This window comes from Ictidomys tridecemlineatus, chromosome 4, assembly GCF_052094955.1.
Source record: "Ictidomys tridecemlineatus isolate mIctTri1 chromosome 4, mIctTri1.hap1, whole genome shotgun sequence".
Classification (NCBI taxonomy): Eukaryota; Metazoa; Chordata; class Mammalia; order Rodentia; family Sciuridae; genus Ictidomys; species Ictidomys tridecemlineatus.
The window spans coordinates 5,639,737-5,663,794 of record NC_135480.1 but is presented as its reverse complement, the minus strand read 5'-3'; the positions used below and the strand labels follow the sequence as shown (position 1 = coordinate 5,663,794).

The 24,058-nt window shown below is 57.0% G+C and overlaps 3 protein-coding genes across 6 annotated transcripts; 1 reads left to right on the top strand and 2 right to left on the bottom strand.

The window, feature by feature from the left end:
* Nucleotides 1–2,065: 2,065 nt before the first annotated feature.
* On the top strand, nucleotides 2,066–7,845 carry Aip (AHR interacting HSP90 co-chaperone). Of its 2 annotated transcripts, none has more exons than XM_013362026.4 (6): nucleotides 2,066–2,294; nucleotides 4,871–5,050; nucleotides 6,126–6,314; nucleotides 6,811–6,987; nucleotides 7,081–7,214; nucleotides 7,508–7,723. In XM_013362026.4, the coding sequence occupies exons 1-6, from the start codon at nucleotides 2,196–2,198 to the stop codon at nucleotides 7,578–7,580; spliced, it is 852 nt and encodes a 283-aa protein (XP_013217480.1). In that variant the 5' UTR covers nucleotides 2,066–2,195; the 3' UTR covers nucleotides 7,581–7,723. The 2 variants fall into 2 exon arrangements, with proteins under 2 accessions (XP_013217480.1, XP_005333399.1); XM_005333342.5 differs by having other exon boundaries at nucleotides 2,069–2,294; nucleotides 7,081–7,222; nucleotides 7,508–7,845.
* A 491-nt stretch (nucleotides 7,846–8,336) lies between these two features.
* Nucleotides 8,337–21,243, bottom strand: Pitpnm1 (phosphatidylinositol transfer protein membrane associated 1). Of its 2 annotated transcripts, none has more exons than XM_078045501.1 (24): nucleotides 21,050–21,243; nucleotides 19,957–20,077; nucleotides 18,561–18,775; nucleotides 18,353–18,474; nucleotides 17,944–18,168; nucleotides 15,876–16,202; nucleotides 15,693–15,788; nucleotides 15,472–15,579; nucleotides 14,797–14,858; nucleotides 14,458–14,708; nucleotides 13,984–14,173; nucleotides 13,764–13,871; nucleotides 13,373–13,530; nucleotides 13,086–13,291; nucleotides 12,541–12,711; nucleotides 11,759–11,923; nucleotides 11,401–11,549; nucleotides 11,169–11,279; nucleotides 10,696–10,812; nucleotides 10,382–10,530; nucleotides 10,149–10,298; nucleotides 9,885–10,068; nucleotides 9,478–9,606; nucleotides 8,337–8,880 (listed from the first exon to the last, which is right to left on the bottom strand). In XM_078045501.1, exons 2-24 carry the CDS (start codon nucleotides 20,032–20,034, stop codon nucleotides 8,617–8,619), a joined length of 3,735 nt encoding a protein of 1,244 aa, XP_077901627.1. In that variant the 5' UTR covers nucleotides 20,035–20,077; nucleotides 21,050–21,243; the 3' UTR covers nucleotides 8,337–8,616. The 2 variants fall into 2 exon arrangements, with proteins under 2 accessions (XP_077901627.1, XP_077901628.1); XM_078045502.1 differs by having other exon boundaries at nucleotides 15,472–15,576.
* Nucleotides 21,244–22,343: 1,100 nt separating this feature from the next.
* Nucleotides 22,344–24,008, bottom strand: Cdk2ap2 (cyclin dependent kinase 2 associated protein 2). 2 transcript variants are annotated; one of them, XM_005333339.4, is made up of 4 exons: nucleotides 23,872–24,008; nucleotides 23,459–23,559; nucleotides 23,239–23,371; nucleotides 22,344–22,870 (listed from the first exon to the last, which is right to left on the bottom strand). In XM_005333339.4, the coding sequence occupies exons 1-4, from the start codon at nucleotides 23,951–23,953 to the stop codon at nucleotides 22,803–22,805; spliced, it is 384 nt and encodes a 127-aa protein (XP_005333396.1). In that variant the 5' UTR covers nucleotides 23,954–24,008; the 3' UTR covers nucleotides 22,344–22,802. The 2 variants fall into 2 exon arrangements, with proteins under 2 accessions (XP_005333396.1, XP_021587416.1); XM_021731741.3 differs by lacking the exon at nucleotides 23,872–24,008 and adding an exon at nucleotides 23,728–23,865.
* Between the last annotated feature and the right edge of the window lie 50 nt (nucleotides 24,009–24,058).

Here is a 24,058-nt window from a genome sequence, read left to right as displayed (position 1 = left end):
ATTCATTTGTTCTAATTAGTCATACATGACAGTAGAATGCACTGACACATCATACATAAATGGAGTATAATTTATCATTCTTCTGGCTGTGAAAATATTATTCTTCATTGTGGTAAAATACACAACAAAAATATACCATCTTCACTGTTTTTACAGCTCAGCGTATTCACATTGCTGTGTAGCATATCTCCAGAACTTTTTCATCTTGCAAGATTGAAATTCTATACTCATTAAAAAAAATATGACTCTGTTCCCTCTCCCTTTTTGTATCTATGAACTGAGTACTGAGACCTCCATTTCTGTATCTAGGAACTGAGTACTCAGAGACCTCCTACAAGTGCAATCACACAGTGTTTTCTTTTGTGACTGATATTTTGGCCGAGCATATTGATACACTGTTATATATCCTAAAGGATTTAATTCGCTTTTTTTTTTTCTTTCAGTACTAGGGATTAAATCCAAGGTTTCCCATCTGCTAGGCAAGTGTTCTGCCACTGAGCTGAACCTTAGGCCCTGAGCTTAATATTTTCTTTATTCTGCATCTGAATTTATTAGTAAAATAAGTGTATACTTTTCTTGCCTTGTGTGCTCAGGAATCAAGATTGAACCAGCCTCATGTTGGTGCGCTTTCTTTTTCTATTTTCTGGAACAATTTGCATAAGATACAGATGATTTTTTTTGCTCAAAATTTGATAGAACTTGCATATAAACTTTCTGTGTTGGTAAAACAAAAACAAAACAAAAACCAAGCATGTCTTCCCTCTCCTCAGAAGTCCTCTGTCTCTCCAAGGATGTCTTATTGGAAAATGAACCAGTACAGTATGCGAAGCGGGAAAAACGATAATCCTTCCTCCCTCTCAATTGTGACGCAGGCAAAAGCACAGGAGGGCTGCACCTCTTACTCCTTAGTCCCTTCCCTGGACCTTGAAAACGGGAGCAAAAAACCTCTTAGGGCTGTTGCTTACAGCAAGTTTCCACTAGTTTGCAGGGACAGAGAGAAACTGTTTTAGCCCCTCTCTTTTTTCTTTTTAAATTTTGGTACCAGGGACTGAATCCAAGGCCGTTCCACCACATCCCCAGCCCCCGCCTTTTTTCTATTTTAAGACGTGGTCTCCCTAAATCGCTTAGGTTTTACTAAATTACTGAGACTGGCCTTGAACCAGCGATCCTCCTGCCTCAGCCTCTGGAGTCTCCAGGATTACACACCCAGCTAGATCCTCATTTTTGTCATCTATTTTCTAGTATTTACTGGGTACTTTGTGTCAGGCACTCTGGGTTCAGAGGTGACCACAAACTCACCCCAGACCACTTGGGGGACCTTTGGTCTTTAGGGGAGCTTCCTGTGGACCCCTACCCCCACCCCGTGCTGGACATGGAACTCAGGGCCTCACACATGCTGGGCAAACCTCTGACACTGAGCTACATCTCCAACCCACCCAGTCCTCTTTTTTTTTTTTTTTAATATTTATTTTTTAGTTATAGGTGTACACAATGTCTTTATTTTTATGCGGTGCTGAGCATGGAACCCAATGCCTCACGCATACTAGGCAAGCGCTCTACCTCTGAGCCACAATCCCAGCCCCAGGCGTCCCTTTTTTAAATACAAAAATCCAGGATATAGGACTGGGGACATGGCTCAGTTGGTACAGTGCTTGTCTCACTTGCACAAGGCCCTGGGTTCAATCCCCAGCACCACAAAAGACAAACAAACAAACACAAAAGTCAGTTATACTAAATATGCAAAAGAAAAAAACCAGAAGGGGGTTCACACACAGAAAAGTCGTTTTAGGGCTTGGTATTCGAGTGAGTTTTATTTATTTCTCTGCTGCATCTTACAACTTTAAACGGAGCGGCACACAGCCATCTGGGAGGGCCACAGTTCCAATCAAGTCAATCACGCAATTGCTGGGGACACCCGCGACGCTCACTCCGGGATGAACTGGCCCCACCTTTCCAGCAGATTCTGGCCCCTCCCGCAGAAATCCTCAAGCCCCGCCTCCAGGCGGACCCCGCCCACTCCGCCGCGCAGACAGCCAATCATGGCGCGTTCGCGCGTTCAGTCCCCTCTAGGCTTCTGCCCTCAGCCAAAATGGCGCTAGCTCGGAAGCTGCCGAGGCTCTAAGAGTTGTCGAAGGCAGTCCGGAAGTTACCGAGCGAGTCCGGAAGTTGCCGAAAGAGAGCAGCGGGGAAGGAGGATGGCGGATATCATCGCAAGACTCCGAGAGGACGGGATCCAAAAGCGTGTAATACAGGAGGGGCGAGGAGAGCTCCCTAGCTTTCAGGATGGAACCAAGGTTCGTGTCCACCCCCTCCCCTTCCCTATCTCCCTTCTGAGGAGCGGTGCGCATGCGAGGCGGGAGGAGGCCTTAGGCGAGACGTTGCGCATGCCCAGAGAGTAGCGGCCAGTGACCCTACTACTCACATGCGGAGCTCGACGCTGATTGGTCTGGGTTTAAGGAGGGGGTGAATTGGGATTCTTCCGTCCCGCCCCCTGGCTTGTCCTTGTGGCTGTATTTGGTCGGGAATGCGGTCAGTCATCTCAAGCAGGCTGCAGAAGGGTTTTGGGTCTGGCCTCCTTGCAGTTCCAGGGCCTTTGGGTTTCGAGGCTTCTTGTAGAGGGAAGGGTCTTCTAAAGACACTTAGACCCACAACCATTGTTTAGGTGGTAAAACTGAGGCCCCGGGGCCAGAGGTCAGTTCTCAGACTAGAACCTCGCGGCAGTTTTCCCAGGGCTGTAGCCTAGTTGCTTGAAACCAATGCGGGCTAGGAAGTGAAGAGCCGCCCACCTTCCTCCTTTTCATATCCAGGCACTCAGCTTCAGCCTTCCTGACCGCCTCTCCGAGAAAACCCACATCTACAGAGTTCTCAATTTCTGCAGTTCTTCTCCCTGGGTGCCATCCTGTACAGTAGGGACCTCCCTGGGCAGCCCCCTGCCCATTTCCGCCCAGTAGAGCAGTCTTGCAGAACATGCACGTTGAGGTACCAGGGAAGCCAAAAGTAAGAGCTAGTGTGAATGAGCACAAGCTCCCTGGCCAGGCAGAGATCTTGGCCTGGTGCAGCGTGAGTGCGCTGAGATCAGAGGGCAGCTGTGTAATCCTAGGGTTCATCTATTTAAAAGGAATCTTCTCCAAGAATAGAGAGGGTATGTGGTGGGCTGGGGTATTGGTGGTCTTGGAAGAAGGGCCTCGCAAGAGGGATTCTGGTTGGAACAGAACCAGGAGAGAGTGATGTATGTGAAGGTAGAGGTTTCTGAGCAATGGCACCAAAGAACAGGTTATCCAAAAACTAATAATAATAATATAATAATAATAATTTTAATAATAATAATAATTTTAATAAAAATAATAATTATTTTTAAAAATTAAAAAAAAGTGAAAAAAAAATAGCAAAACCCATCACCAGGGTTGGTGAAGTAGCTCAGTGGTAGAGTGCTTGCCTAGCATTGTGAGACCCCTGTTCCATTCCTCAGAACCACACACACACACAAATCAAGACACCCAGTCACCAGTGTTGATTGAGTGCTCGCTGTCTGGGCATGGTGCTACATGTTTTGCAAGGTTGTTTCCTGTGATTTGAGATAGACAGGATTGTTAATTCAGTTTTATCAGTGAGGAAACCAGATTTAGAGGAGCAGCCGCACAGTGCGGCCTTTGAGAGCGTGGGTTCCTCTAACCATATCCTGTCCAGGGTTCAGTGTCAGTGCTCTTTGCTCTGCATGTACCTAAGATGCTCATACCCATTCTCATCTCTTTAAAAAGTTTCCAGCCTGGATTACTTCCAGTTGCCTAGCTCTAGCCTTTACCTTGATCTTAAGCTGGATGCAGAGTACCCTACTCTCCATCCCCACCCTGGATGTCCTACAGCAACTCAGTGTAAACCTGCTCCACCTGAGCCTTCTCCAGTCCAAACTGAGTCATCTCTCCCTTGGGTCATTACGGTGCTCTCCTAATGATCCTGCCTCCGTAAAACCAAAGCCCTCACCACAGGTCCTGTGAGTCCAGCCCTGCTGGCCCCTGTGACCTTGTGGACCTTTCCACCCTGTTCACTATGCTCAGCCACACTGACCTTGCTGCTTGCAAATACGCCACATGCTGTCCCTCTGCAAGGCTTTTGTATCTGGTGTTCTTTTGTCCTGGACTGTTCCTACCCAGTATCTACCAGCCTTGCTTCCTGCTGTCTTCAAATCTCTGCTTCAACCTTGGGCCTCAGAGGGTCCCCCTGCTCTACCGATGTTTAAACTATCCCTCCCTCACCCTCTGTTTTTTCCTAATCCAAAGCACTCAGCCTCACCTGGCATAGCACATTGTTTGATCTGAGGCACATCTCCTTCTAGAAGTTCCCATGGGGCTGGGGTTTTTGTCTGTTTTTCTTTTTGTTACTAGAGATTTAGCCTAGGGGCACTTTACCACTAAGCTATATCCCCAGCCCTTTTTATTTTGAGACAGGGTCTCACTAAGTTGGTGAGGCTGGCCTCAAAATTGAAATCTTGCTGCTGCAGCCTCCTGAGTTGCTGAATTTCAGGCATGTACCACTAGCCTTTTGTCTGTTTTGTTCATTGCTGTGTTCTGGTGGCTGGCACAGAGGTTGGGCACATAGTAGGTGCTTAGTAAATATTTGTTGAAGGCCTGATTGGAGCCAGACTGCTTAGACTCTTGTTTCAGTCCAGCTGCCACTAGCCACATGACTCAGGCCCCTTATTTCCCCCTCTGTGACTTGGATTCCTCAATGGGGTAGTGGAGTAGAGTGTAAGGTTAAGTGGTGACCCCTGGGCGAGTCCCACTCCTTGTACAATGTGCAGGCCGGAGGCTGGACTTGTCCTTAGGTTTGGTGGAGGCTTGTGCTCTTGTCTAATCTTCCATGTGGCCTGCAGGCCACGTTCCACTACCGGACGCTACACAGTGACAGTGAGGGCACTGTGTTGGATGACAGCCGGGCACGCGGGAAACCCATGGAACTCATCATTGGCAAGAAGTTCAAGCTTCCTGTGTGGGAGACCATAGTGTGCACCATGCGCGAAGGGGAGATTGCGCAGTTCCTCTGTGACATCAAGGTACCTGTCTGTCCAGCCACAACTTGTTCCTTATCCCCAGGCCCGGACTCAGCCATGACCTGCTCCCTCCAGGCCACCAAACCAGTCTTCTGACCAGCATCCTGGCCTCTCTGTGACTCTTCTTGCTCATGACCCAGACTGCAGCCAGGGGACTTATTCTCAAATTAAATGACCCATATGACCCTTTGCTTCAAACCTCTGGCTCCTGCTGTCAGGATGGAGCATAAAACATGGCTTATCACGTGGCCATTCCTGGTCTGGCCCCTGCTGTTGTTTCCTCTGACTCCAGTCCCTCACCTGCCTTTTCATTCACCATGGCAAAGACCCTCTCTAAACTTCGCAATCAGTTCCCCGGCCACCACTCCCAGGAAGCCCTCCTCTACTGTCAGTGATTAGGTTCAGCCCCTCCTCTGGATCTTCCAGCCCTTGTGCCCTGCACAGCCAGGATCTGGTCTTCTGCTTTCCTCAGCTATGCAGGGCAGAATCAGTCCTGTTTACCTCTTATTTCCAAATGAAGTTGGTCCAGCCGAGACTCAGGAAATGCCCAGCTGCCCCGTGCTGCCCCATGCAGACAGCAGGGGGCAGTGGAGAGTCTGTTAGACTGATTCCCACCGTCCCAGCAGCCTTTCTAAGTGAAAGGGTGGAGACCAGGTCCCATCCACCCATGTTGGCCAGGGGCCTTAAAGTTGCTTCCTGGGCCGTGCTGGGGGTGGTCGGGGTGAGTCTGGGGAGAGGAAGGGATGCTTGGATCACTCTGTGGGAGGAGTCAATTTCCATATTCCTGGAAGGAAGTGGAGGAGGCAAGAATCTAGAAGGGCAGGGAGTCGGGGAGGTGGAGTGTGCGTGTGTGAATCGGGTGGATGCTGGGTTTGGTGGTGAGTGGGGCAGAGCTGGGGCTTCACTAAGAGAGAGGCCCGAGAAGCCAGAGGAGTCTGGCGGGAAAAGCCTCCTGCGTTTCTGTTGGGGGGTGGGCAGGCCTACTGTCCTTATTTAGATGGGGTGGGGCAGGGCCTCTTGGGCCTGCTAGCACCAGCCCATACTGATGGAGCCCTCGGTGCCCACTTGCCCCCTGCAGCATGTGGTCCTGTATCCGCTGGTGGCCAAGAGTCTCCGCAACATCGCGGCAGGCAAGGACCCCCTGGAGGGCCAGCGACACTGCTGTGGCATTGCCCAGATGCACGAGCACAGCTCTCTGGGCCACGCAGACCTGGATGCCCTGCAGCAGAACCCCCAGCCCCTCATCTTCCACATGGAGATGCTGAAGGTAAGGCCCCTGTGCACCTGTCCAGGGCTGGTGCGACCAGTGGGAGGCCTCTGAGGAGGTGAGCATGGCAGGAACACTGTGTGGCACCCTCTGAATTCCCAGTCCCTGTCCTAGGCCGTGTTCCTCCAGGCCTCAGTGATCATGTCCTCTGGAGAGCCACTGTCCTGCCTCCTTTACTCTCTGTCCCAGGGCACAGCCTGGCAGTGCTCTGAAGGAGTGTGTGTGCCTCCTCGCCCGCTGCGGGAGTCTGCCCTGGAGCCAAGCTCTGCAGGGCAGGGACTTCCGCTGTCTTGTGCACTTCTCTTCTTGGTACTTGGCACAGTGCTGGGCATGGAGGAGATGCCAGTGACTGGGCTGAATGGTCAGTGAAACACCATGACACTGTTGCCCACACTGATGTCCAGAGGCCTGGCTGGCTTTGGTGTTGGCCAGGTCTGCTGTTGGGGACACTGGGGTGCCCCTGGGTTCTGCCTTGATTTGGCCCATTCCCTGGCAGGTGGAGAGCCCTGGCACATACCAGCAGGACCCATGGGCGATGACAGATGAGGAGAAGGCAAAGGCAGTGCCACTTATCCACCAGGAAGGCAACCGGTTGTACCGTGAGGGGCAGGTGAAGGAGGCCGCCACCAAGTACTACGATGCCATTGCCTGCCTCAAAAACCTGCAGATGAAGGTGGGCGGGGGCCACAGTGGGTGGGTAGAGGGGCCAGGGCAGAGCCCTGGCCTAGGTCTCAGTGCCTGCCCTGTCCCTGCCCCACGCCCCCAGGAGCAGCCTGGGTCCCCTGACTGGATCCAGCTGGACCAGCAAATCACCCCGCTGCTGCTCAACTACTGCCAGTGCAAGCTGGTGGCCCAGGAGTACTACGAGGTGCTGGACCACTGCTCCTCCATCCTCAACAAGTATGACGGTAAGTGCTAGCACCAGGCTCTTGCAGGCAATCAGGAGAGTGGCCTTCTCCTCTGCCATCACTGGGCACTGGGGCTCAAGACCTAGCTTCAGCATCCCCCATTGCGAGCCAACCAAATGCCCCCCACATGTGGCAGGGCTGTGGTCCCCCATGAGGTGTGGGTGGTTTAATGGGGGAAGGGCAGGGTTGCCCTCGGTAGGTCAGGGACAGCTCCCCTGATGGGCCCACGGGGCTGACTGGGGACTGGTGCCCTTCATGCCTGCTGCCCTCAACTGCCCCCTGCAGACAACGTCAAGGCCTACTTCAAGCGGGGCAAGGCCCATGCAGCCGTGTGGAATGCCCAGGAGGCCCAGGCTGACTTTGCCAAAGTATTAGAGCTGGACCCTGCCCTGGCACCTGTTGTGAGCCGTGAGCTGAGGGCCCTGGAGGCACGGATCCGGCAGAAGGACGAGGAGGACAAGGCCCGCTTCCGGGGCATCTTCTCCCACTGACAGGGCCTCAGCCCTGCCTACCATGCCAAGCCCACCGCTGTTGCTGCTGCCCACGCTCCGCTGCCACCTCATGCTTCTCTGTACATAAAGGCTTATTTATCTCTGACTGGGCCCTCTGGGCTGGTCCACCAAGAGGGCTGGCTCTTACTGGCATTTCCTGGAACTCAGGGGTCCTTGGGAGACAAAAGATCAGGAGTCCCATCCTAGTTCCCCACTAGCCATCTCTGTCTTTTGGGGTTCAGTGTCCCCGACATAGAAACAAGGGCAAGTTTCTCCCTGGCTGAATGGGGGAGCCCCAGGAGCCTCCAGGCTTGAGGGGGAGATGAAAACAAGTGGCTTGGTGCCAGAGAAGGTGGTCTTCCAGGGCAGGTCTTCCCCGTCCAGCCCTGGTCCCATGGTCCCTTGAAGGAGGGAGAGTCAGCAGCCAAATGGCTCCTGTTGAGGAGGGTTGGGGTGGAACAGCCGGCTGTCCAGAAAGAAGCCTGGGGAAGAGGCCAGGCCAGGTGCTCTAAGAAGGCTCTTGAGGCCTACACTGTATCCTGGTCCTGTCTCAGACCTGCTTCATGGTCCTGGGCAGGTCCTGGCCTCTGTGCTTCAGTGTCGCACTGAACTGGAAGTTAGGCTCAGCTGCCCCGCAGGCTGGCAGTCGGGCGGGATGAGGTGTTTATTTTCATGGGTTTACACACACTGGAAAAACCTCAGGGCCCTTGCCCACTCCCTCCTCCCTCCCCCCAGGGTTGGGTCCCCCATGAAAGGGAAGTAACACTGAGGGGCAGACAGATGCAGGGCAAGGGGCTGGGGAAGCCAAGGGCTGGGGCCAGAGTCTAGGCCCCTGGCCTCCCCCACACAGCCACTTGGGCCCCTCAAGTATCAGTAAATAATCCAGGTCCAGCCACAGTGGCCTCACTCCTCACTGTCCAACTTGAGGCTGATGCTTCGTGCTTTGCCCCGGGCCAGGGTGGTGGGTGGTGTTCCTGGGCCCTCACGTTCCGCTTGGCTGGGGCCCCTGGAGCGAAGCAACTGGCTCTGCTTGCGGAGGAAGTCCACAGGGGCAGCCACCCCATAGCTGCTCTTGGCCAAGGCAGTTCGAGGGGGTCCTGAGGGGGCGTGAGAGTGGGAGCCTGCCTCCAGTTGGCCCAGGTGGGCTACGTAGCCATCCGAAAGGAACTGTGGGTAGAAGTGGGTAGGGATGAGCCAGCCAGCCTTGGGCCCACACCTTGCCCTTCCCTGTCCTTCACAGGCCCCTACAGCAAGTGGGGGGCTGGGCAGTGCTAGCCCTGCTCAGCCTAGCCTGGAGCCTTCTCCAGGTAGATAGTGTCCCCAGGCTGCACCTCTGCCCCTCTTTGGGCCTGGCTCACCTGTAAGATAGATTCTTGGGTGAAATAGTCCCAACTAACTTTAGCAGTCACCTGCTTTGTGCCCAGCCCAGAGCTCACTGATGTGCACTAAAGGACATCATCTTCATGATAAGCTGATGAGGTCATGCTGGTATCAGTTCCAATTTACAGGCTCAGAAAGGTCAAGGCCCATGTCCAAGGCTGTGGCAGGTCTCAGGCACACTCCAGCCCAGGTCAGCATGCCTGGTCGGGTACCCCGCAGTTCTAGGCTGCTCATGGTCCCTGCTGCAGAGGAACTAGGGATCCCTGAGGCTAGCGAGGCCTCCCAGTTCACCCATGTGCATCTTAACACAGTGGTGGCCTTCAGCCTGGCCCTGGCTCCTGTCCCCCGACAGGGGTTCTGTACCTCTCTTCTCTTGACCCTCACCTGGCACTGCGCCTGCAGCTTCCTGACAGCACGGCCCACAATATAGGTCTGGCTGGGGGACAGGCCCAGTGCTGCGTACACAGCCACATCTTTGGGGGACCCGTAGCCAGCTACAATGTTCAGTTCCACCTGTGGTAGGAGAGAGCAGTTGGCCTCTGGGGAGAATGAGGGGTGGGGAATGGTTGGTGTGTCCTGTGGGTATATGGGCGGGGCTATGGGGGGGCGGGAACCTATGGTCTTAGTCACTGATGGGCGGGACCAAATTAGGATAGGGGCCCCTAGGACCTCTAGGGCAGGACCACAAAGGCCTCTCCAGTCTTTCAGTGGGGCCTTTGGAGGGGACAGATGGGCCTCTCCTGTCCTGTCTGGGGCTGAGATGAGGTTGGAATCCTCCCCAGCTACCACACCTCCTGCACCAGGCTCTGCAGAAACATGGCCTTCTGGCGCAGGGGGTCATGTGTGAGGCCATCGCAGAAAGAAACGACGCCGTGGGGGAAATTGTGTTGCGACAGCCAGGCCACCACGCGGTGCTTCTGCATATCGGGCCGCCCGGTTACGTACACAATCAGGTAGCCCGCGTCTTGCCAGTGCCTGTGGGGTAGGGGTCGGTCAGCTCCACAGGCAGGAGAATGGGGGCTGATCACTGCCAGGGGCAGGGTGGCAGCTCCTACCTGACCACGTCCACAGCGCCAGCGCGCACCTTGGGGTCGCTGCCCATGATGGAAACGCTGGCGGTGAAGGAGCCATCGATGCTGAAGACCACGGCCTCCGTGCCGCGGGCCACCACCGTCAGGCAGCACTCGGCATAAGTGTGGTCGCCCCTGTGGCCCAGGGGGGCGTGAGTGGTGTGCACAAGGCCTGGCGTAGCCCAGCCCCACAGAGGCCCAGCCTGCCTGGTGCTCACCTGACCACCATGCGCACAGGGTAGACACCGATACCCAGCGCACGCTCGGAGGGCACCGGGAAGGTGAGGCGGCCCGAGCTGTTGGTGACTTCGGTGCCGAAGTGGATCCACTTGCCGGACAGCGGTTGTGTCATGACGTAGACATCCACCTGGGAGGAGAGGGGTGGGAGGTCCATGGGGCAGAGCCTCTGGAGACCCTGAGTGGAGGAGGCTGGGTGGGTGGCGCGGGGGCTTGACCCTTGGCAGGTCAGGAGTTGTTCCAGAGACAGGAGATTGACCGAAAATACCCGGGGCCAGGGTCTCCGGGTCCTGACCTTCTCTCCAGTGAGCGTGACCACGTCCAAGGGCCCATACATGAAGCGCCCGTTCAGCACCTGGGGTCGGCCCTCACACACTACCGTGTCGCTCGCCCGGTGGTTGGAAGTGACGTTCTGGTGGGAGGAGAAGGTTTGAGCTAGTGGCGGGAAATGTGGGGCAGAGGAGCTGGGTGTGTGGGTTCTCATCCGCACTGGGGGTGGGGACTGGAGGAGGCGGGGCCATTGTGGGAGAAAAGCAAGGCCCTTGGGATCTGCGCATGTGTGGGATCCCGTCTGAGGTTCTAAGGGTGGAATGCAGATGAGGCCTGTAGTGGGTTCCCAGGTTCCCAGGGGCGTGGCCAAGGCAATGAGGAGGTGGGGCCAGGGCCATGGGGCGTGGCCAGACCAAGAAAGAGGTCTGGGCTACGAGGGGCAGGAGCTTGGGGGCGGGGATGCTGTAGAAAGCCACTAGAGTGGGGGTGGGCACTTACCCGGATCTTGACCTGCGTGCGTTTGCGCTGCCACTTCTCCCTGGGGAAAGCAGGGCTGTAGATGGATGGCTCCTCACACTCTGCCAGCTGTGGCCGCTCCTTCTCAATTACCTGCACAGGACAAGGTGCAAGGCCACATGAATGGGGGATGGGACTAGTAGCCTTCCCCAAGCCCTAAGCGCCCCATCTTCTGCCGTCCCATCTCGTGTCCCAGATGCCTGGGTCCACTCACCTGGCGCAGGATGAAGGCCACCACGTCAGCCGACTCCCAGTAGCTGGCGTGGAAGAGGTGGGGCAGCGTGACTGTGGGAAAGGCCGTGAGCGCCTCGGGGCAGTACAGCGAGTAGTCGATCCGCTTGGTCCCCCACCAGCGCTCCAGGACTGTAGGGCCACGGCGGGCAGTGAGTCAGGGTGGCCTGAGCCCAGGGCTCACCTGCCCGGCCCCTGGGTGCTCTTCCCTCCCTCCTTTCCACCAACCCTGCTGTCTGCCAAGTTCATGTGAGTGCTGGGGGAGGGGGTCCAGGGCAAATGCTGGGGTGATTATTCTGTGAGCAGCCTGCACCGCCCAGGTCAGCCGCGGGCTGGCTTACTCCGAACCACCTCGCTGGTGGTGCTGGGTGCTGCTGGCTGGGCCGCTGGCTCGGTGCCTAACTCACTGCCCTTCCAGAATGCGCCGCTGGCCGAGGTGGGTGTTGAGGGCACCATCATCTCTAGCTCTTCCAGGAAGAGGCCTGAATGGGTCTGTAGGGTGTCCGCTGAGGGAGGAGGGCCAACCTCAGCAGCAGGCGAGGCCAGGCTGCCCTCCTGTCTTCTCTCCCAGGGTAGCACAGCCCCTGTCCCTCCACCACCTTCCCGACCAGCCTCCCTGCTCAGGTCTTAACTAAGGATGGCCTGTCCTATATCTGGGAGGAAGAGAAGCAGAGGGAGTCACTGTCTCTTAATTTACCCCAGCAGTCAGCTACATTCTTGCCAGAACGTGTCACCACTCCCCCAATTAAAAGACAAAAACAAAAAAAACCTCCCTGTGCGGATGACACTTGTCTTGTGGGATCAGTGGTACCCAATTACATCCAGACTTCATGAACACAAGTCACATGGAGCCCCCCAGACACAGCAGCCACATCCACACTGGTCCTCTGAGACACTGGAATGCCAGTGTCCTTCCTTTTCCCTAGCTTAGTCCCTGCCACTGCCCCCCACACCTGGCACAGGTCAGAAGGTCCCGGGGATCCAGATCCTCTGTGGCCAGGGGAGGGCTCCCTGGTCCTGGGAGTGGTAACAGGAGAGGGGACCCATGATGTCGAAACCACCTCATATTTCTTACTACCTTTTGGTGCCTCCCCTCTCCCCTTTATCTTGGTTGGGGTCATACCCAGCAGCAGAGATGAGCCATCTCCCAGGGGGAACTTCTGGTAGCGCGGCACAGCCAGTGGGGCAATGGCCTGGAACTTGGGGGCCAGCAGGGGCTCCAGGCGGGAAGCACAGGGGTCAGCCGCATGGAAGAGGTTGTAGATTTGCTCACAGGCTGGGCGCATCTGGGCCACTGGGTACCCAGAAGACAGAGAAGGCGGACAGGGGTTCAACCAGGCATCCCGGGAGGCAGGGGGCAGACATACTGTGTGACCCTGAGTCGGCACTTCCCAAAATGCATTCTCTGGAAGTCATTAGAGTCCTGCTTAAAGTGACACTGGCCTCTTGCCTAAGGGAAACCAGAGCCTTCATTTCCCCGTCCCACAGAGCATCTCCTGGCTATTCGGTTCCTCCACTTGGGGAAACGGCTTCTCAAGTCCTTCTTTCTGGGCCTTCATTTCCCCTTCTCTAGCCGGGTGCTTCATTTGCACAGGGAGAAGGACGATCATGGGAGACAGGGAAGGAGCACATGAAAGATGAGGAGTGACCCACACCCTGAGGACTCACCCTCCAAGGCGGGCATCACAGTCTTGCGTAGAGCCAGCACCAGGCCCAGTGGGGAGCCGAAGAGGAAGAAGCCAGAGACCTTGAAGTCCAGGCGGGCAGCATTGGTGGGCCCCTCAGGAGCCTCAGAACTGGCAGCGGGTGGGCAGGAGGCTGTGCTAGGCCGCCGGGGCTCCCCAGAGGAGGTGAGTGCAGGGACTGCCTGCAGGCTATGGGAGAAGAGGTACTTAGTGCTGCTGCTTCTGATGTCTCCTACCTGGGGAGGGGGCGTGATAGGGCAGGGATGTCACCTGTTCTGAGAGCCCTCAGGCTCAGAACTGGCCATGTCGCTGGGGGTGCGCTGGGCAAGCAGAGCTGAGGGTTCCGGACTGGCTCGGCCTAGTGTCTCCGCCCCATCTGCCAGTGGGTCTCGTGCTGGGCCGACCTCTGGAGAGAGCAGCTCGTTGTTCTAGATGGCACAGAGGACAGAAGCATCCTTAGTCTGAGACCCTCAGATTTCTACTCAATTTGGAAGTAAGGAAAGAGGCATGGGAGTGGGTAGGGCAGAGTCCCAAAGGAAACACAAACTTAAGGGGCAGCTGGGGACCTGCCCACATGCAGAAAGACGTACTCCAGGGGCAGAGACCTAGAGATGGAGAGAGACACCCCCCTCCTGAGGAGGCTGGGTTTGGCCACACTGACCATGCTCCCACGGCGGCTGCTGCCCCGACTCCCTGTGCCCACGTTGGCACTGTGGCAGAGCGCATCAAAGCCCAGGATGCCACCAACGCCGTCTCCAATCAGCACCACCTGGGTGAAAGCGTGGGTACCATTGAGAGGTCCTGTCACTGTCCAGACCTGGCAGCAAACAGTGTGGCAGTGGAGGGCAGCAGATGGCTTGCTTCTTGGCCGAAGCCCTGACCTGCCCACAGAAGCCAGCACCCTCAGATGAGCGCAGGAAAGCTGCGTAGGCCTGGTTGGTGCGGGCAATGACAGTGGCCACAGCGCCCTGGTAGCGGGAAGATGAGGTGGCCAGCAGTGGCAGGGCAGCCAGTGGAATGTGGTCCTGGGAGCGGGACAGGCTGTCACCATCATGGCTGTAGGGGCTCAGGCTGCAAGAGGAGAGGGTGTGGTGGGTGGGTGGAAGGCCAGCCTTACCACTGCCACCCAAGTTCTCTGGGCTCACTGGCAAGTCCCGGCACCCTGGGGTGCAGATTCGAGGCATCTGAGATGGTGCTATTGATCAGAAATAGGTCCAGCCAAGACCAGGACTGACCCAGGGGTCGAGTTTTCCTCCCCCCCTCCAGGAGACCACCCTGATCCTAGGAACCCCCAGGTAGCTATCTGCACCTTGGGGACACTGTGTGTCCCCTGCCCTTCTACCCCTGGCCAATACTTGGAGACAAGGGCATAGGCGGCGGCACAGATGGGTGGGCAGGGCACCAGTCGCAGGGCCACGTGGCCCAGGGCCTCAGGGAAGTGGATGCGGGTGACGGCCTCGAAGCTGGAGCTCAGCGTCTGCACGTCGGCCTGCTTGGAGTTGGCATCCCCCGGGCCAGAGTCCAGGATGTTGCCGCTGTGCAGGATGAGGAAGAGGGCATGGACCGCGCATGCCTCAGCCCCGAGGTCCCCAGCTCCATCTGGGCCCTGTTGGGTGTAATGGGCCGTGGGGAGTCAGAGCCGTAGTTGGGCCAGGAGTGAACAAACTTCAGCATGGCATGGCTGATGTTCTCACCTCAGAGTCCCTGGGTACTCGCGCCCTGTCCTCAGTGTCTTTAGTTGCCTCGACTCCAGGGTCTGTAGGGCAGAGGAAAGCCAGTGAGAGGGCCCAGGGACTGTTGGGATCCCCTCTCCTGGCCCTTCAGGAAGAGGACTTCCTTCTCCCCTATTCTCCCAGGCCATTGCACATTCTAGGCTTTTCTTTATGCTGGTCCTACTTGCGGGGGATTCCTCTCTACACAATGCCTGGTGGCCTGTAAAACTTCTAATCCTATTCTGTCCAACATGGTAGCCACTAGCCTGGCTATTTACATGTATGTGAATTAAAATGAGAAAAAGTTCAGTTCCTCAGTCACAATGGCCACATTTCAAAGGCCAGCACGGATCTAGAACATTTCCATCGTCATAGACAGTTCTGCTGGATAGCTCTAGTCCAGTCCTTCAAAACCTAGTGTAGAGCTGAGCTCCACATAGAGATGGGAGCCTTCTGTGCTCACAGTGAATCCTCCACTGTGCTCTCTGGGCTGAGTCCACCTTCCACCCAGTATCTACTCATTTCCACCTGAGCAGCCATAAGCACCTCTCTAGATTGACATTCCTCGTAGGACCCCATTAAACTCAGGACTTGGTTGTTCTGAGTCTCTGCTGGATACAGATGCTGTCGGCTGGTAGCCTGGGGTGGGGTGTTTACCTGGTGTCCCCTCTGCTTCAGTTGGGGAGGCAAAGGCATCAATGAAGTCATTTGAGTTCCACTTGGTCATTTCCTTGGGGAAGACCTCATCACTGTCCGAGAAGCCTTCTGAGGGGACAGGGGGATGTGTCACTGGGTGGGGGTGAGAGGGGCTGCTCAGCCCCAGCCCCAGCAGGGCCTCAGTGCCGACCTCCTTCCCCCAGCAGGACCTCAGTGCTGACCATGGGCATCAAAGAACTCGTCCTCGGAGCTGTTCTCAGAGTCTCGGGCGATGTTCTGCATGCGCCACTCAGATAAGCTCTGGGGAGACACGCCCCCTGCAGGGCCAGCACAGCTTCAACCTGGGAGTCCCACCTGGAGAGGGAGGCTTCCCGCCAAAACTGGCCCCTGGGCCCCAGCCTCACCTCCATGTTGGGATGAGTAGGAGGAACGGGAGGATGAGGACCACTGCTTCCCAAAACTGGCATCAGGTGAGGCATCAGGGCCAGCAGGGGCCTCTGGCCCATCTGGGGTGCCTGTACTGCTGGCCCCTGACCGGTTCTCGGTGTTGGGTTTCCCAGGGGGCTGGGCCTCTGGCCCCTCACTGCCGGTGTTGCACTTGGCCATGCGCTGGGCCAGCATGCGGGCGGTCTCCTCCTCCAGTGCCCGGATGTCAGCCATGCTCAGCTCTGTCCACTCGTCCTGCCAGCACCAGGCCTGGCGGTGGGCCCGCAGCATCACCCTTCGCAGACCTACAGGTGCCCAGGCATCAGAAAAATGCTCCCCAACCCTGGCACTGCAGCCACATGCCCAGGGTTTGAGGTTGGGCAATGGCTCTACTGGAAATACCACTCACCAAGAGCCACAAAGTAGGGCAGAGCCAGTATTATCCAGGGGACAGGCACGGAAAATGGGCCATTTGTCTTCCTACTCCACCTCCCTCCCTGTCCAACTGCCTCCTCTAGGTCTCTTGGTACCCTATCTCTGATCACTGACCCCTGTCCCTCCAGCAGATAGGACCAATGCTTATTCTTGCTTAGCTGGCTTCCTGCTGACTTCCAATGAGTTAACAGTTAATTAAGGTGTTCACAGCTAATGAAATTGTTGACAGTTAGTGAAGGTGGGAGAGTTGGCACTCCATGAAGCCTGTGGTGAAAGATGATATCCATTCTAGGATATTCTCTATCTTTCTTTTTTTTTTTTAATTTTAGGTGGACACAATATTTTTATGTGGTGCTGAAGATCGAACCCAGTGCCTCGCTCATGCCAGGCCAGCACGCTACCACTTGAGCCACATCCCCAGGTCTTCTGGGATATTTTCATTTTAAGCAGAGGAATAAAGTAGGAAACTCTTAAATATCTAGGAAATAAAATAATAATGATTGAATTTATAAACTTCTGGAAGGAAATACATCAGAACCCTAACCACTATTAATAGTGGTTCTATGTGAGTGATTTTAATTTTCCTCTCTGTGCTTTTTGGTATTTTTCTAAATGTAAGAAAGGGGGTCTGTATTGCTCTCTGAGTTAAATTGCCTCATTTGTGAAATGGGACCAACAGTCCTTGCATCGGAGGCTGCTGGGGATGTCAAAAGGAGATCTCAGACGCACTGGATCTGGTATGCTGTGAACAGTCAGTATTAGTTCTTATCTTCTGGTCCAACCTCTTCCTCACTTACAGAAGGGAACATCAAGGTGCTGATAGCCAGTGGCTTGCTGAAGGGGCCATGGGGGTCAGAAGTGGAGCAGAACGCAAGCTACTGGACTCCTCCACTCAGGGAAGGCCCTCTACGTGCAGATGGCCCACCCCAAGACCTAGGAGGCGAGGTGGGGGAGTTGGAGGCTTGGGTTTACAGGTATGGATTAATGGTTCCTGGATGCCAGGACCACAAGCTGGGATTCTGGGAGCTGGGGGTGGGAGGGCACCCCAAAGAGAATGGGCTGGCAATCCTCCTGAGATTCTCTAAGTCTTGCTTGACTCATAGGACAACACAGAATCTTAAAATCTTCATTAAAGAAGAAGCATATTTGATTGTCAGAGCTGGCATACATGTCAGACCATGAAACCAGCTCCTTGCTCTCCTGACTTTTGTTTTGGTACTAGGGATTGATTGAACCCAGGGATGCTTAACCACTGAGCCACATCCCCAGTCCTTTTTTAATATTTTATTTGAAACAGGGTCTCTTGAGTTGCTTAGGGCCTTGCTAAGATGCTGAAGCTGGCTTTGAACTCATGATCCTCCTACTTCGGTCTCTTGAGCCACTGAGATTACAGGCATGTGCCACAGCACCTGACTCCGATATTCAAGACAGGCTCCCCTGACCCCTTTCCTGGGCTGTGCTGTCACCCCCAACCTCCGCCTACCTCAGTGTTCCATCTCAAATGGAAATGATGCTCCCATGGTTTTGTGTCCCCAGTAGATGACAGCAGCCCCCAAACATGGGGCCTGGTGCATGCTGGGTAAGCAGGACTTCCCTCAGGCGAGTGCTCACCAACATCATGGATGAACTGCTCGATCTTGGCCTGCATGCCCCAGTATCGGAACTCCACTTTGCACAGCTTGTAGGCACACATGAGGGGTCCCGTCTTGGCGGCTGTCCGCGCCCAGTCATCAGTCAGTGGCCCTCGGCCTGTTTTGACTGAACGGTACAGCCGGGGGTCCTCTTCAGCTTTGTATTCACCTGGAGCCACTGCATCGCGCACAATGTCGATGGTGTCTGAGGGGGTTCAGTGAGCACTGAGCCGAGCCAGCCCCTTCAAGCCACCCCCGCCTTCCCCAGGGATTAGGATCACGATCACAGCCTTTCACAAACGGGAAGCCAAGGCCCAGAAAAAACTTGCACTTGTCAAGAGACTGGAAATTGAGGTGGCAGCGGGGCTAAGAGGGGCTCCAAGCCTCACCGAGGATCCGCTGTCTCCTCTCAGCTCCACTTAGGTTGAAGACGTTTGGCTGCTGCCCCCCATCAGGGAGGTAATAGGTCTCTATTTCAATGGAGAATTTCTCCACGAAGGGGCAGGTATACCTGGGCAGAAGCCAGGGTGAGGGTCGTTACTGAGTCCACCAGGGCTGTTCCCTGTTGACCCCAGCCTGTGTGCCTTGTCCACTCACCGGGTTCGGGTGTAGGGGTATGCATTCCAAGACTCTTCCTCTACCTGCAGGGCGGCCTTGGGCAGCAGTGCCCGGAACCAGCCTGGGATGTGGGAGCCTACATGGTACACTTTGTGTGTGTACTGCCCGCTCCCCCCGGGCCCATCAGTGTAGGGCCGGTTGGCCAGGATCTCCACACCGCTGCCCTCACCACTGGACTCCTCCCGACTCTTTTTCTGCAGCCAGGACAGAGCAGAATTGGAGACTCAGTCTTGGCCCTGCTCCTGGGTGGGGACCCCAACTCAGTTCTGACCCCCTACATAGACTTTCCAGCTCTCTGCAACCTGACCCTGGTCCCCAGCAGCTTCCTGGGTTCATGATCATGATCACTGGCACTGCCCAGTCCCCCACAGGGCTTGGGATCAGTTGGGGTCTACTGATGAACAAACTCAAGATCCCTGCCCATGTGGAACAAGCAGGATGGGAAACAGAAATCATGAGAGGGACCAAGAGTTGGGGCTGCAATGTTGATATGAGGGTCAAGGGAGGCCTTGCTAGGGGGCAGTGACCACCACTTGAACATGATCTGAGGTGGGGGGTGCTCTACAGCTGTGGGCTGGGGGAAGTATTTGAGGCAGGGGGACGAGGCAAGCTCTGAGGTCAACCATGCTCTTCCTGCTCAAGGAGTGGCAAGGAGGCCAGGCTGGCTGGAAAAGTGGCCTCCACCTCTCAGAGGACCTGACCTTGGTCCCCTCCTCTCGGAGACCAGAATCCCAGTTCCTGCCACACCCCTCAAGGCTTGAGACCCCAGATCCTGCTCTTTTATAGTTGTAGAGCCCAAATTGGCGGCTCAGCGGGCTGAGCTGGATCCTGGCTGCCTTGCCCACTTAGACTCTGATCCCACAGTGCTGGGGAACAGACTTGGGACACAGATGGTACCCTTGAGCCTGGTACCATCTTCTCCCTGTCCAGGCCCACCCTCCTCACAGCCAAAGCCCAGATCCCACCCTCACACTCCATCCCTGCCTGCCAGTCCCTGTCACAGTTAGGACTCTCTAGAACCCCTTCCTGCCTTCTCTTCCATGTAGACCCCCCATTGCCTCCTCATGGCTCCTTTCCCTTCCCCCATGGGATTAGATTCTGAGGAGGATTAAAGGAGCTCAAATGGGTTTAGCAGGCTGGGCACTTAGAGGGTGGGAGACACCACTCACCGTCCTGTCCATTTACCCGACACCCCCCCTCCTCGCATCGGAAGAGGACCTTCCTCTTCTGGGCTCTGAACCCTTCCCAGTCAAGGTGCAAGTCTGGCGGGGATGGAGCTGGGCTAGACCCCTTGTCCCAGTCGCGGCCTGCGCACTCCCACCGTTACCCATCGCGATGTATGGCCCCCTGGTCTCCCCCTCCCCACGGCCCTCACCTGGATCATGTAGAGCTGAGCCACCTGGTACTCGTCCAGGCTCATGGGCAGCAGGATGTGGTACTCCTTGATGAGCATCCTGAAGGCGCCCAGCTGGCCGCGCGCGCGGCCTCCTCTGCTCCTGGCGCAGGCACGGCGCGGCCGTCAGTGGGGGGCGGCGGCGCGCGGCCCTGAGCCCTGCGCGCCGGCCGAGGGGCCCGAGCCTCGGGACCCCATTCCCGGGCCCGCCACCGGGAAGGCAGAGGCGAGCCCAGCGCTGCCGCCCGCGCCGCCAGGGCCGGGAGCCGCAGCGAGGCTGAGCGCTGACCTCTTTTCCACGCAGCCCCCGCCCCCCGCCCGCCCGTCTCCATGGCAACCGCGCGCTGACGCGGGCCCCCCAGAGCGGCGGGCTACAGCCCGGGCCGCAGGGCCAGCCTCATGTCTCCACTTGGGCCACATCCAGAGCCCCCAAGAAAACAGCATCCTTCAGGGCCGCACCCGTAGGAGTCCCCGGGTCCCTACTTACGGGCCCACCTTCCACAACTGGCCCCTTGGGGACCCGCCCCCTTCACCCTTTTCCCGGAGTCCACTTGGTCCGTTGTCCCCCATTCCTGGATGTCCACCTAGATCCTTGTCCCCGGTGTTTCTCTGCGGAGCAACCCCAATGCGCCCCGCATCCCGGCCAGTGTTCCCCACCCCCCGCACCCGAGCCTACCTTCCAGGACGAATAACCCTTCGCCCCCCAGACCAGCCTTCCCCACCCCGGCCGGCGGCCGGATCCTCGACCTCTGCTGCCCAGCATCCTTCTGGTACCCCCGGCCCGCATCGACTCTCCACTCTATCGGCCACCCTATCATCGTCCCCCAGGGGTAGCCCCTCCTCAGGCCGGGGCAAGAGTGGTCAACTGGTATCCCACAGGCCTCGGCCCTGGGGACCCGCTCCGTCCACCTGCACCCGGGCCGGGCGCCCCGGTTCCCCTGCAGACACCCCTCCCACTTCCATCTCGCACCCAGCGAGCCCGCGAGAGGCCCGGTCGTCCCCACTTCCCTCAGCCCGGGCGCACCAGTTCCCCGCCGTGCTCTTGGCCCGCCCGCTCGCCGACGTCCTCGCTCACCTCTAGCTTAGGGCCGGCGCCCCTCACCCGGCCCGGGCAGGGGCAGCCGCCCCGCGGGTCGGAGCCCGGACCCTGCACAACCCCGGTCTCGGGTTGCAGCAGAGGCCGGACCTTCTGGAGGCGAAACGCCGTCCCATGGCCCCGACCTTTTTCCCGGTCCGCCCGCCGGCGCCCCTGCCGTCCCTCCCCGCCGCGTCACTGCGGCTGCCCCGCCCCGCCCCCTTCCTGGGCTCGGCGGATCCTCCCCACCCCTGCGGGGTCGGGACAGTCCCGCCCGTAGCTGCGAAGGGCAGGTCCCACAGCGGGGTAAGTGGCTGTTCCCCAAATGCTGGCGCTTTTTACTACTTCTGGGCTGTTTGGGGTCCCCAAAGACTCTAGTTCCTATTTGCACCCTGGCCCAGCCCTCCTGTGTGCACCTCCTGGGTGGAGTTTGATATGTCTGGGTCCCACGCCCGTCCTCCTCAGCTCCTCATCCTCTGGAACTTGGGACCCACGGTTAGGGAAATGCTTCCCCAGCAAGGTCTAAGCAGAAGCTGGTGGCTCTAATTCCACCTAGGGCTGGGGTTCCAGGGCCTCAGGCCCCCAAGTCACTCAACTACACATTCAGGCAGAAGGCTTTGTCAATCTCTGGGCCAGTCCCTTAATGGCACTCATGCTTCTGGGTTCACAAGTCTAGCCAACATGCCACCTAGACCCTGAGGAAGGCTGAGACACTGAGGGCTAGCTCACAGGACCACACTGAGCCTGGATAAAGGAACTGGGGCAGTGGATAGCAGCACCTAGTCAGGTCTCTCCCCTCGACTCTGCTGCCAAAGTGTAGGGGGAGGGAAGCATTATGCTGCCTGAAGAGCCACAGACTGGGTGTATTCAGTCTTCCAGGGCCAAGTCAGAGTTGAGGTGCGGTAGGGCATTAAGGCAAGTAAGGGAGTGGCTTAAGTGAACTGGCATTTCCACCCTGCCAGGCATCACTACCAATCCAGAGGAAGAGCCCTCTGGCCATCAGTGCCTCCAGCTGTGCAGGCAGCCAGGGCCCCCCTCTGCCCCCTGGTGGCACAGCACAGAGGCAGGCAGGTAGGCAGGCAGGGCTCTCCGGTAGTGGAGCTCTGCCCTTTCCAATACTCACAGCTGGGAAAGCAGAGGGCCTGGAGGGGCAGTTCCCACTCCAAGGTCAGTGGACATCAGAGGCAGGCAAAGACAGCTTCAGTCAGCCTTCTCATTCCTGGACCACTCTTTGCCCTCCTTCTGCCTGGCCCACCCAGGCTTAGCAGAGGAACAAGACCCAGAAAGGCTAAGCTGAGAGAACAACTCCAAATCATCTTTTTATTTATATAAAAAGGGCATATTTAGCAAAAGATACACTGAGAAAAGAGTCAATATGGCCCCAGAGACAAGGCAGGGAGGTGACAGGCCTTCTAAGCTCCTTCTGGAAGAGAAGGCCTGGGACAAAGTGGTGAGAAGTAAGTGCAGAGTAATGGGGGCCAAGAAAGGAGAACGCTCCAGTGGGACCAACACTGCTGCTGGCAGGTCGTGGGTGGGACTCACAGTGACCTGGCAGCTAACTCTTGCAGGGGGAGGAGCCCAGTTAGCGTTGCCCACTGGAGTGAAAGTCGATCCCTGGTTCCTGGAGGGCACCCACCAAGGGACAAGACAGGAAGCCCAGGATAGGAGGTGCAACTTGGGGCAAAGGCCAGGGAGAAGCAGGTGCTCTGCAGTGGCCGGAAAGGTCCAGACGCTGAGGCCAAGGTGCTTCCTGTTACGTGCGAGCGTTTCTCTCTGTCTCTGCCAGGCACTCTCTGACCAGGGCCCGGGCATGGATGATGCCTGGGGTGGGATGAGTGAGGATGCAGAGGTAACATACAGGATCTCAGTGGCTCCCCACAGCCCCACCCCACCCTCAGGAAGACCCCCTCCCTCCCCACCCCCTTTTGTTTCAGCCAGAGAATCTTAAATCTAAGGAGGGGCTGGATGAGATTACAGGTTTGGCTAATCCTCAAATTAACCCTGTTGAAACACAAATTTCCAGGCACTTTCCTACAAATTGACTCAATTTCAATTCAATTCAAACACCTCTCTGGTTAGTGATACTTGGCTCAAGTGTCCTGTACTGACTCCAGATGTCGTTCCTTCCCTACCGATGAGGGACTATCCAGTGACTGCCGCCTTGACAGGGTGGGCCTGGCCTCACTTACCTCTTTTCAGGCGCTCCATGGCGCTCTTGCTCCCAGCATAGGTGGGCCGAATCTCTTTACCCATCTCCTCTATGACGGATAGCAGGTCCGTATAGGTGCTCTGAGAGCCCTGGGTACCAGGTGGCTTCATCGTCTATATCAAAAGAGAACAGGGCAGTGAGCTCAGGCCCCGGGTGGGCCTCCAGTCCTCATCCATAAACAAGCATTCGGCCACACTCACCTGCACATAGCCCATGGAGGGAGGTCCAAAGTCATTAAAGAGTGGTCTGAAAGGGGCAGCGGCTCCTGGCACTGAGCCCGACGGCGATGGAACACTTCCGGCTGCAACAGGTGCGAGTAAGAGGTCAGCGCGGGGACAGGAACGACGCCTCCCAGCTTTCCAAACCCCGGACCGGGTTCGCCCGACTCCCTCCAAAGGGACGCTTCATTCCAGGCAGATCAACTTCAGGAACACACCCCTCCCCCTGCGCTCCACCTACAAGCCCTTACGTGACCACGCCCACTTCACAGGCCAGCAAACTGAGGCTCAGCGAGGCTATAGGCGGCAGGCCCAGTATTGTAGAACTCAGGCCGTCTTCTCTTCAAGACCTCGACAGCCCCGGTAGGCGAGCAGGGGTGGAGCTGGATCCTCACCTGTAGGTACCGGGGTGCCTGGCCCAGGGGTGCTGGAGCCGGGGGTGCTGCTGGGGGCGGGAGCGATGGGTTTGTAGGACATCCCCAACTCCTGGGTGCGGCGGACGCCAGCCGGCCGCTCCTCCGGGGTTGGCTGCCGGGCCGCTCAGCCGCGCTCCGATTGGCAGACGCGCTGCACGCCCCTGGT

Excerpts from the sequence above, each read along its gene's own strand:
- Aip (XM_005333342.5), top strand. The coding sequence starts at position 2,196 with ATGGCGGATATCATCGCAAGACTCCGAGAGGACGGGATCCAAAAGCGT. Across the intron at positions 6,315-6,810 it reads TCCACATGGAGATGCTGAAG|GTGGAGAGCCCTGGCACATA; the intron begins GTAAGGCCCCTG and ends ATTCCCTGGCAG. Across the intron at positions 6,988-7,080 it reads TCAAAAACCTGCAGATGAAG|GAGCAGCCTGGGTCCCCTGA; the intron begins GTGGGCGGGGGC and ends CCACGCCCCCAG.
- Pitpnm1 (XM_078045501.1), bottom strand. The coding sequence starts at position 20,034 with ATGCTCATCAAGGAGTACCACATCCTGCTGCCCATGAGCCTGGACGAG. Across the intron at positions 18,776-19,956 it reads CTCAGCTCTACATGATCCAG|AAAAAGAGTCGGGAGGAGTC; the intron begins GTGAGGGCCGTG and ends TCCTGGCTGCAG. Across the intron at positions 10,069-10,148 it reads GGCGCTGTGGACGTGGTCAG|GCACTGGCAAGACGCGGGCT; the intron begins GTAGGAGCTGCC and ends CCTACCCCACAG.
- Cdk2ap2 (XM_005333339.4), bottom strand. The coding sequence starts at position 23,953 with ATGTCCTACAAACCCATCGCTCCCGCCCCCAGCAGCACCCCCGGCTCC. Across the intron at positions 23,560-23,871 it reads AGGCACCCCGGTACCTACAG|CCGGAAGTGTTCCATCGCCG; the intron begins GTGAGGATCCAG and ends CACCTGTTGCAG. Across the intron at positions 22,871-23,238 it reads CATGGAGCGCCTGAAAAGAG|GCATCATCCATGCCCGGGCC; the intron begins GTAAGTGAGGCC and ends ATCCCACCCCAG.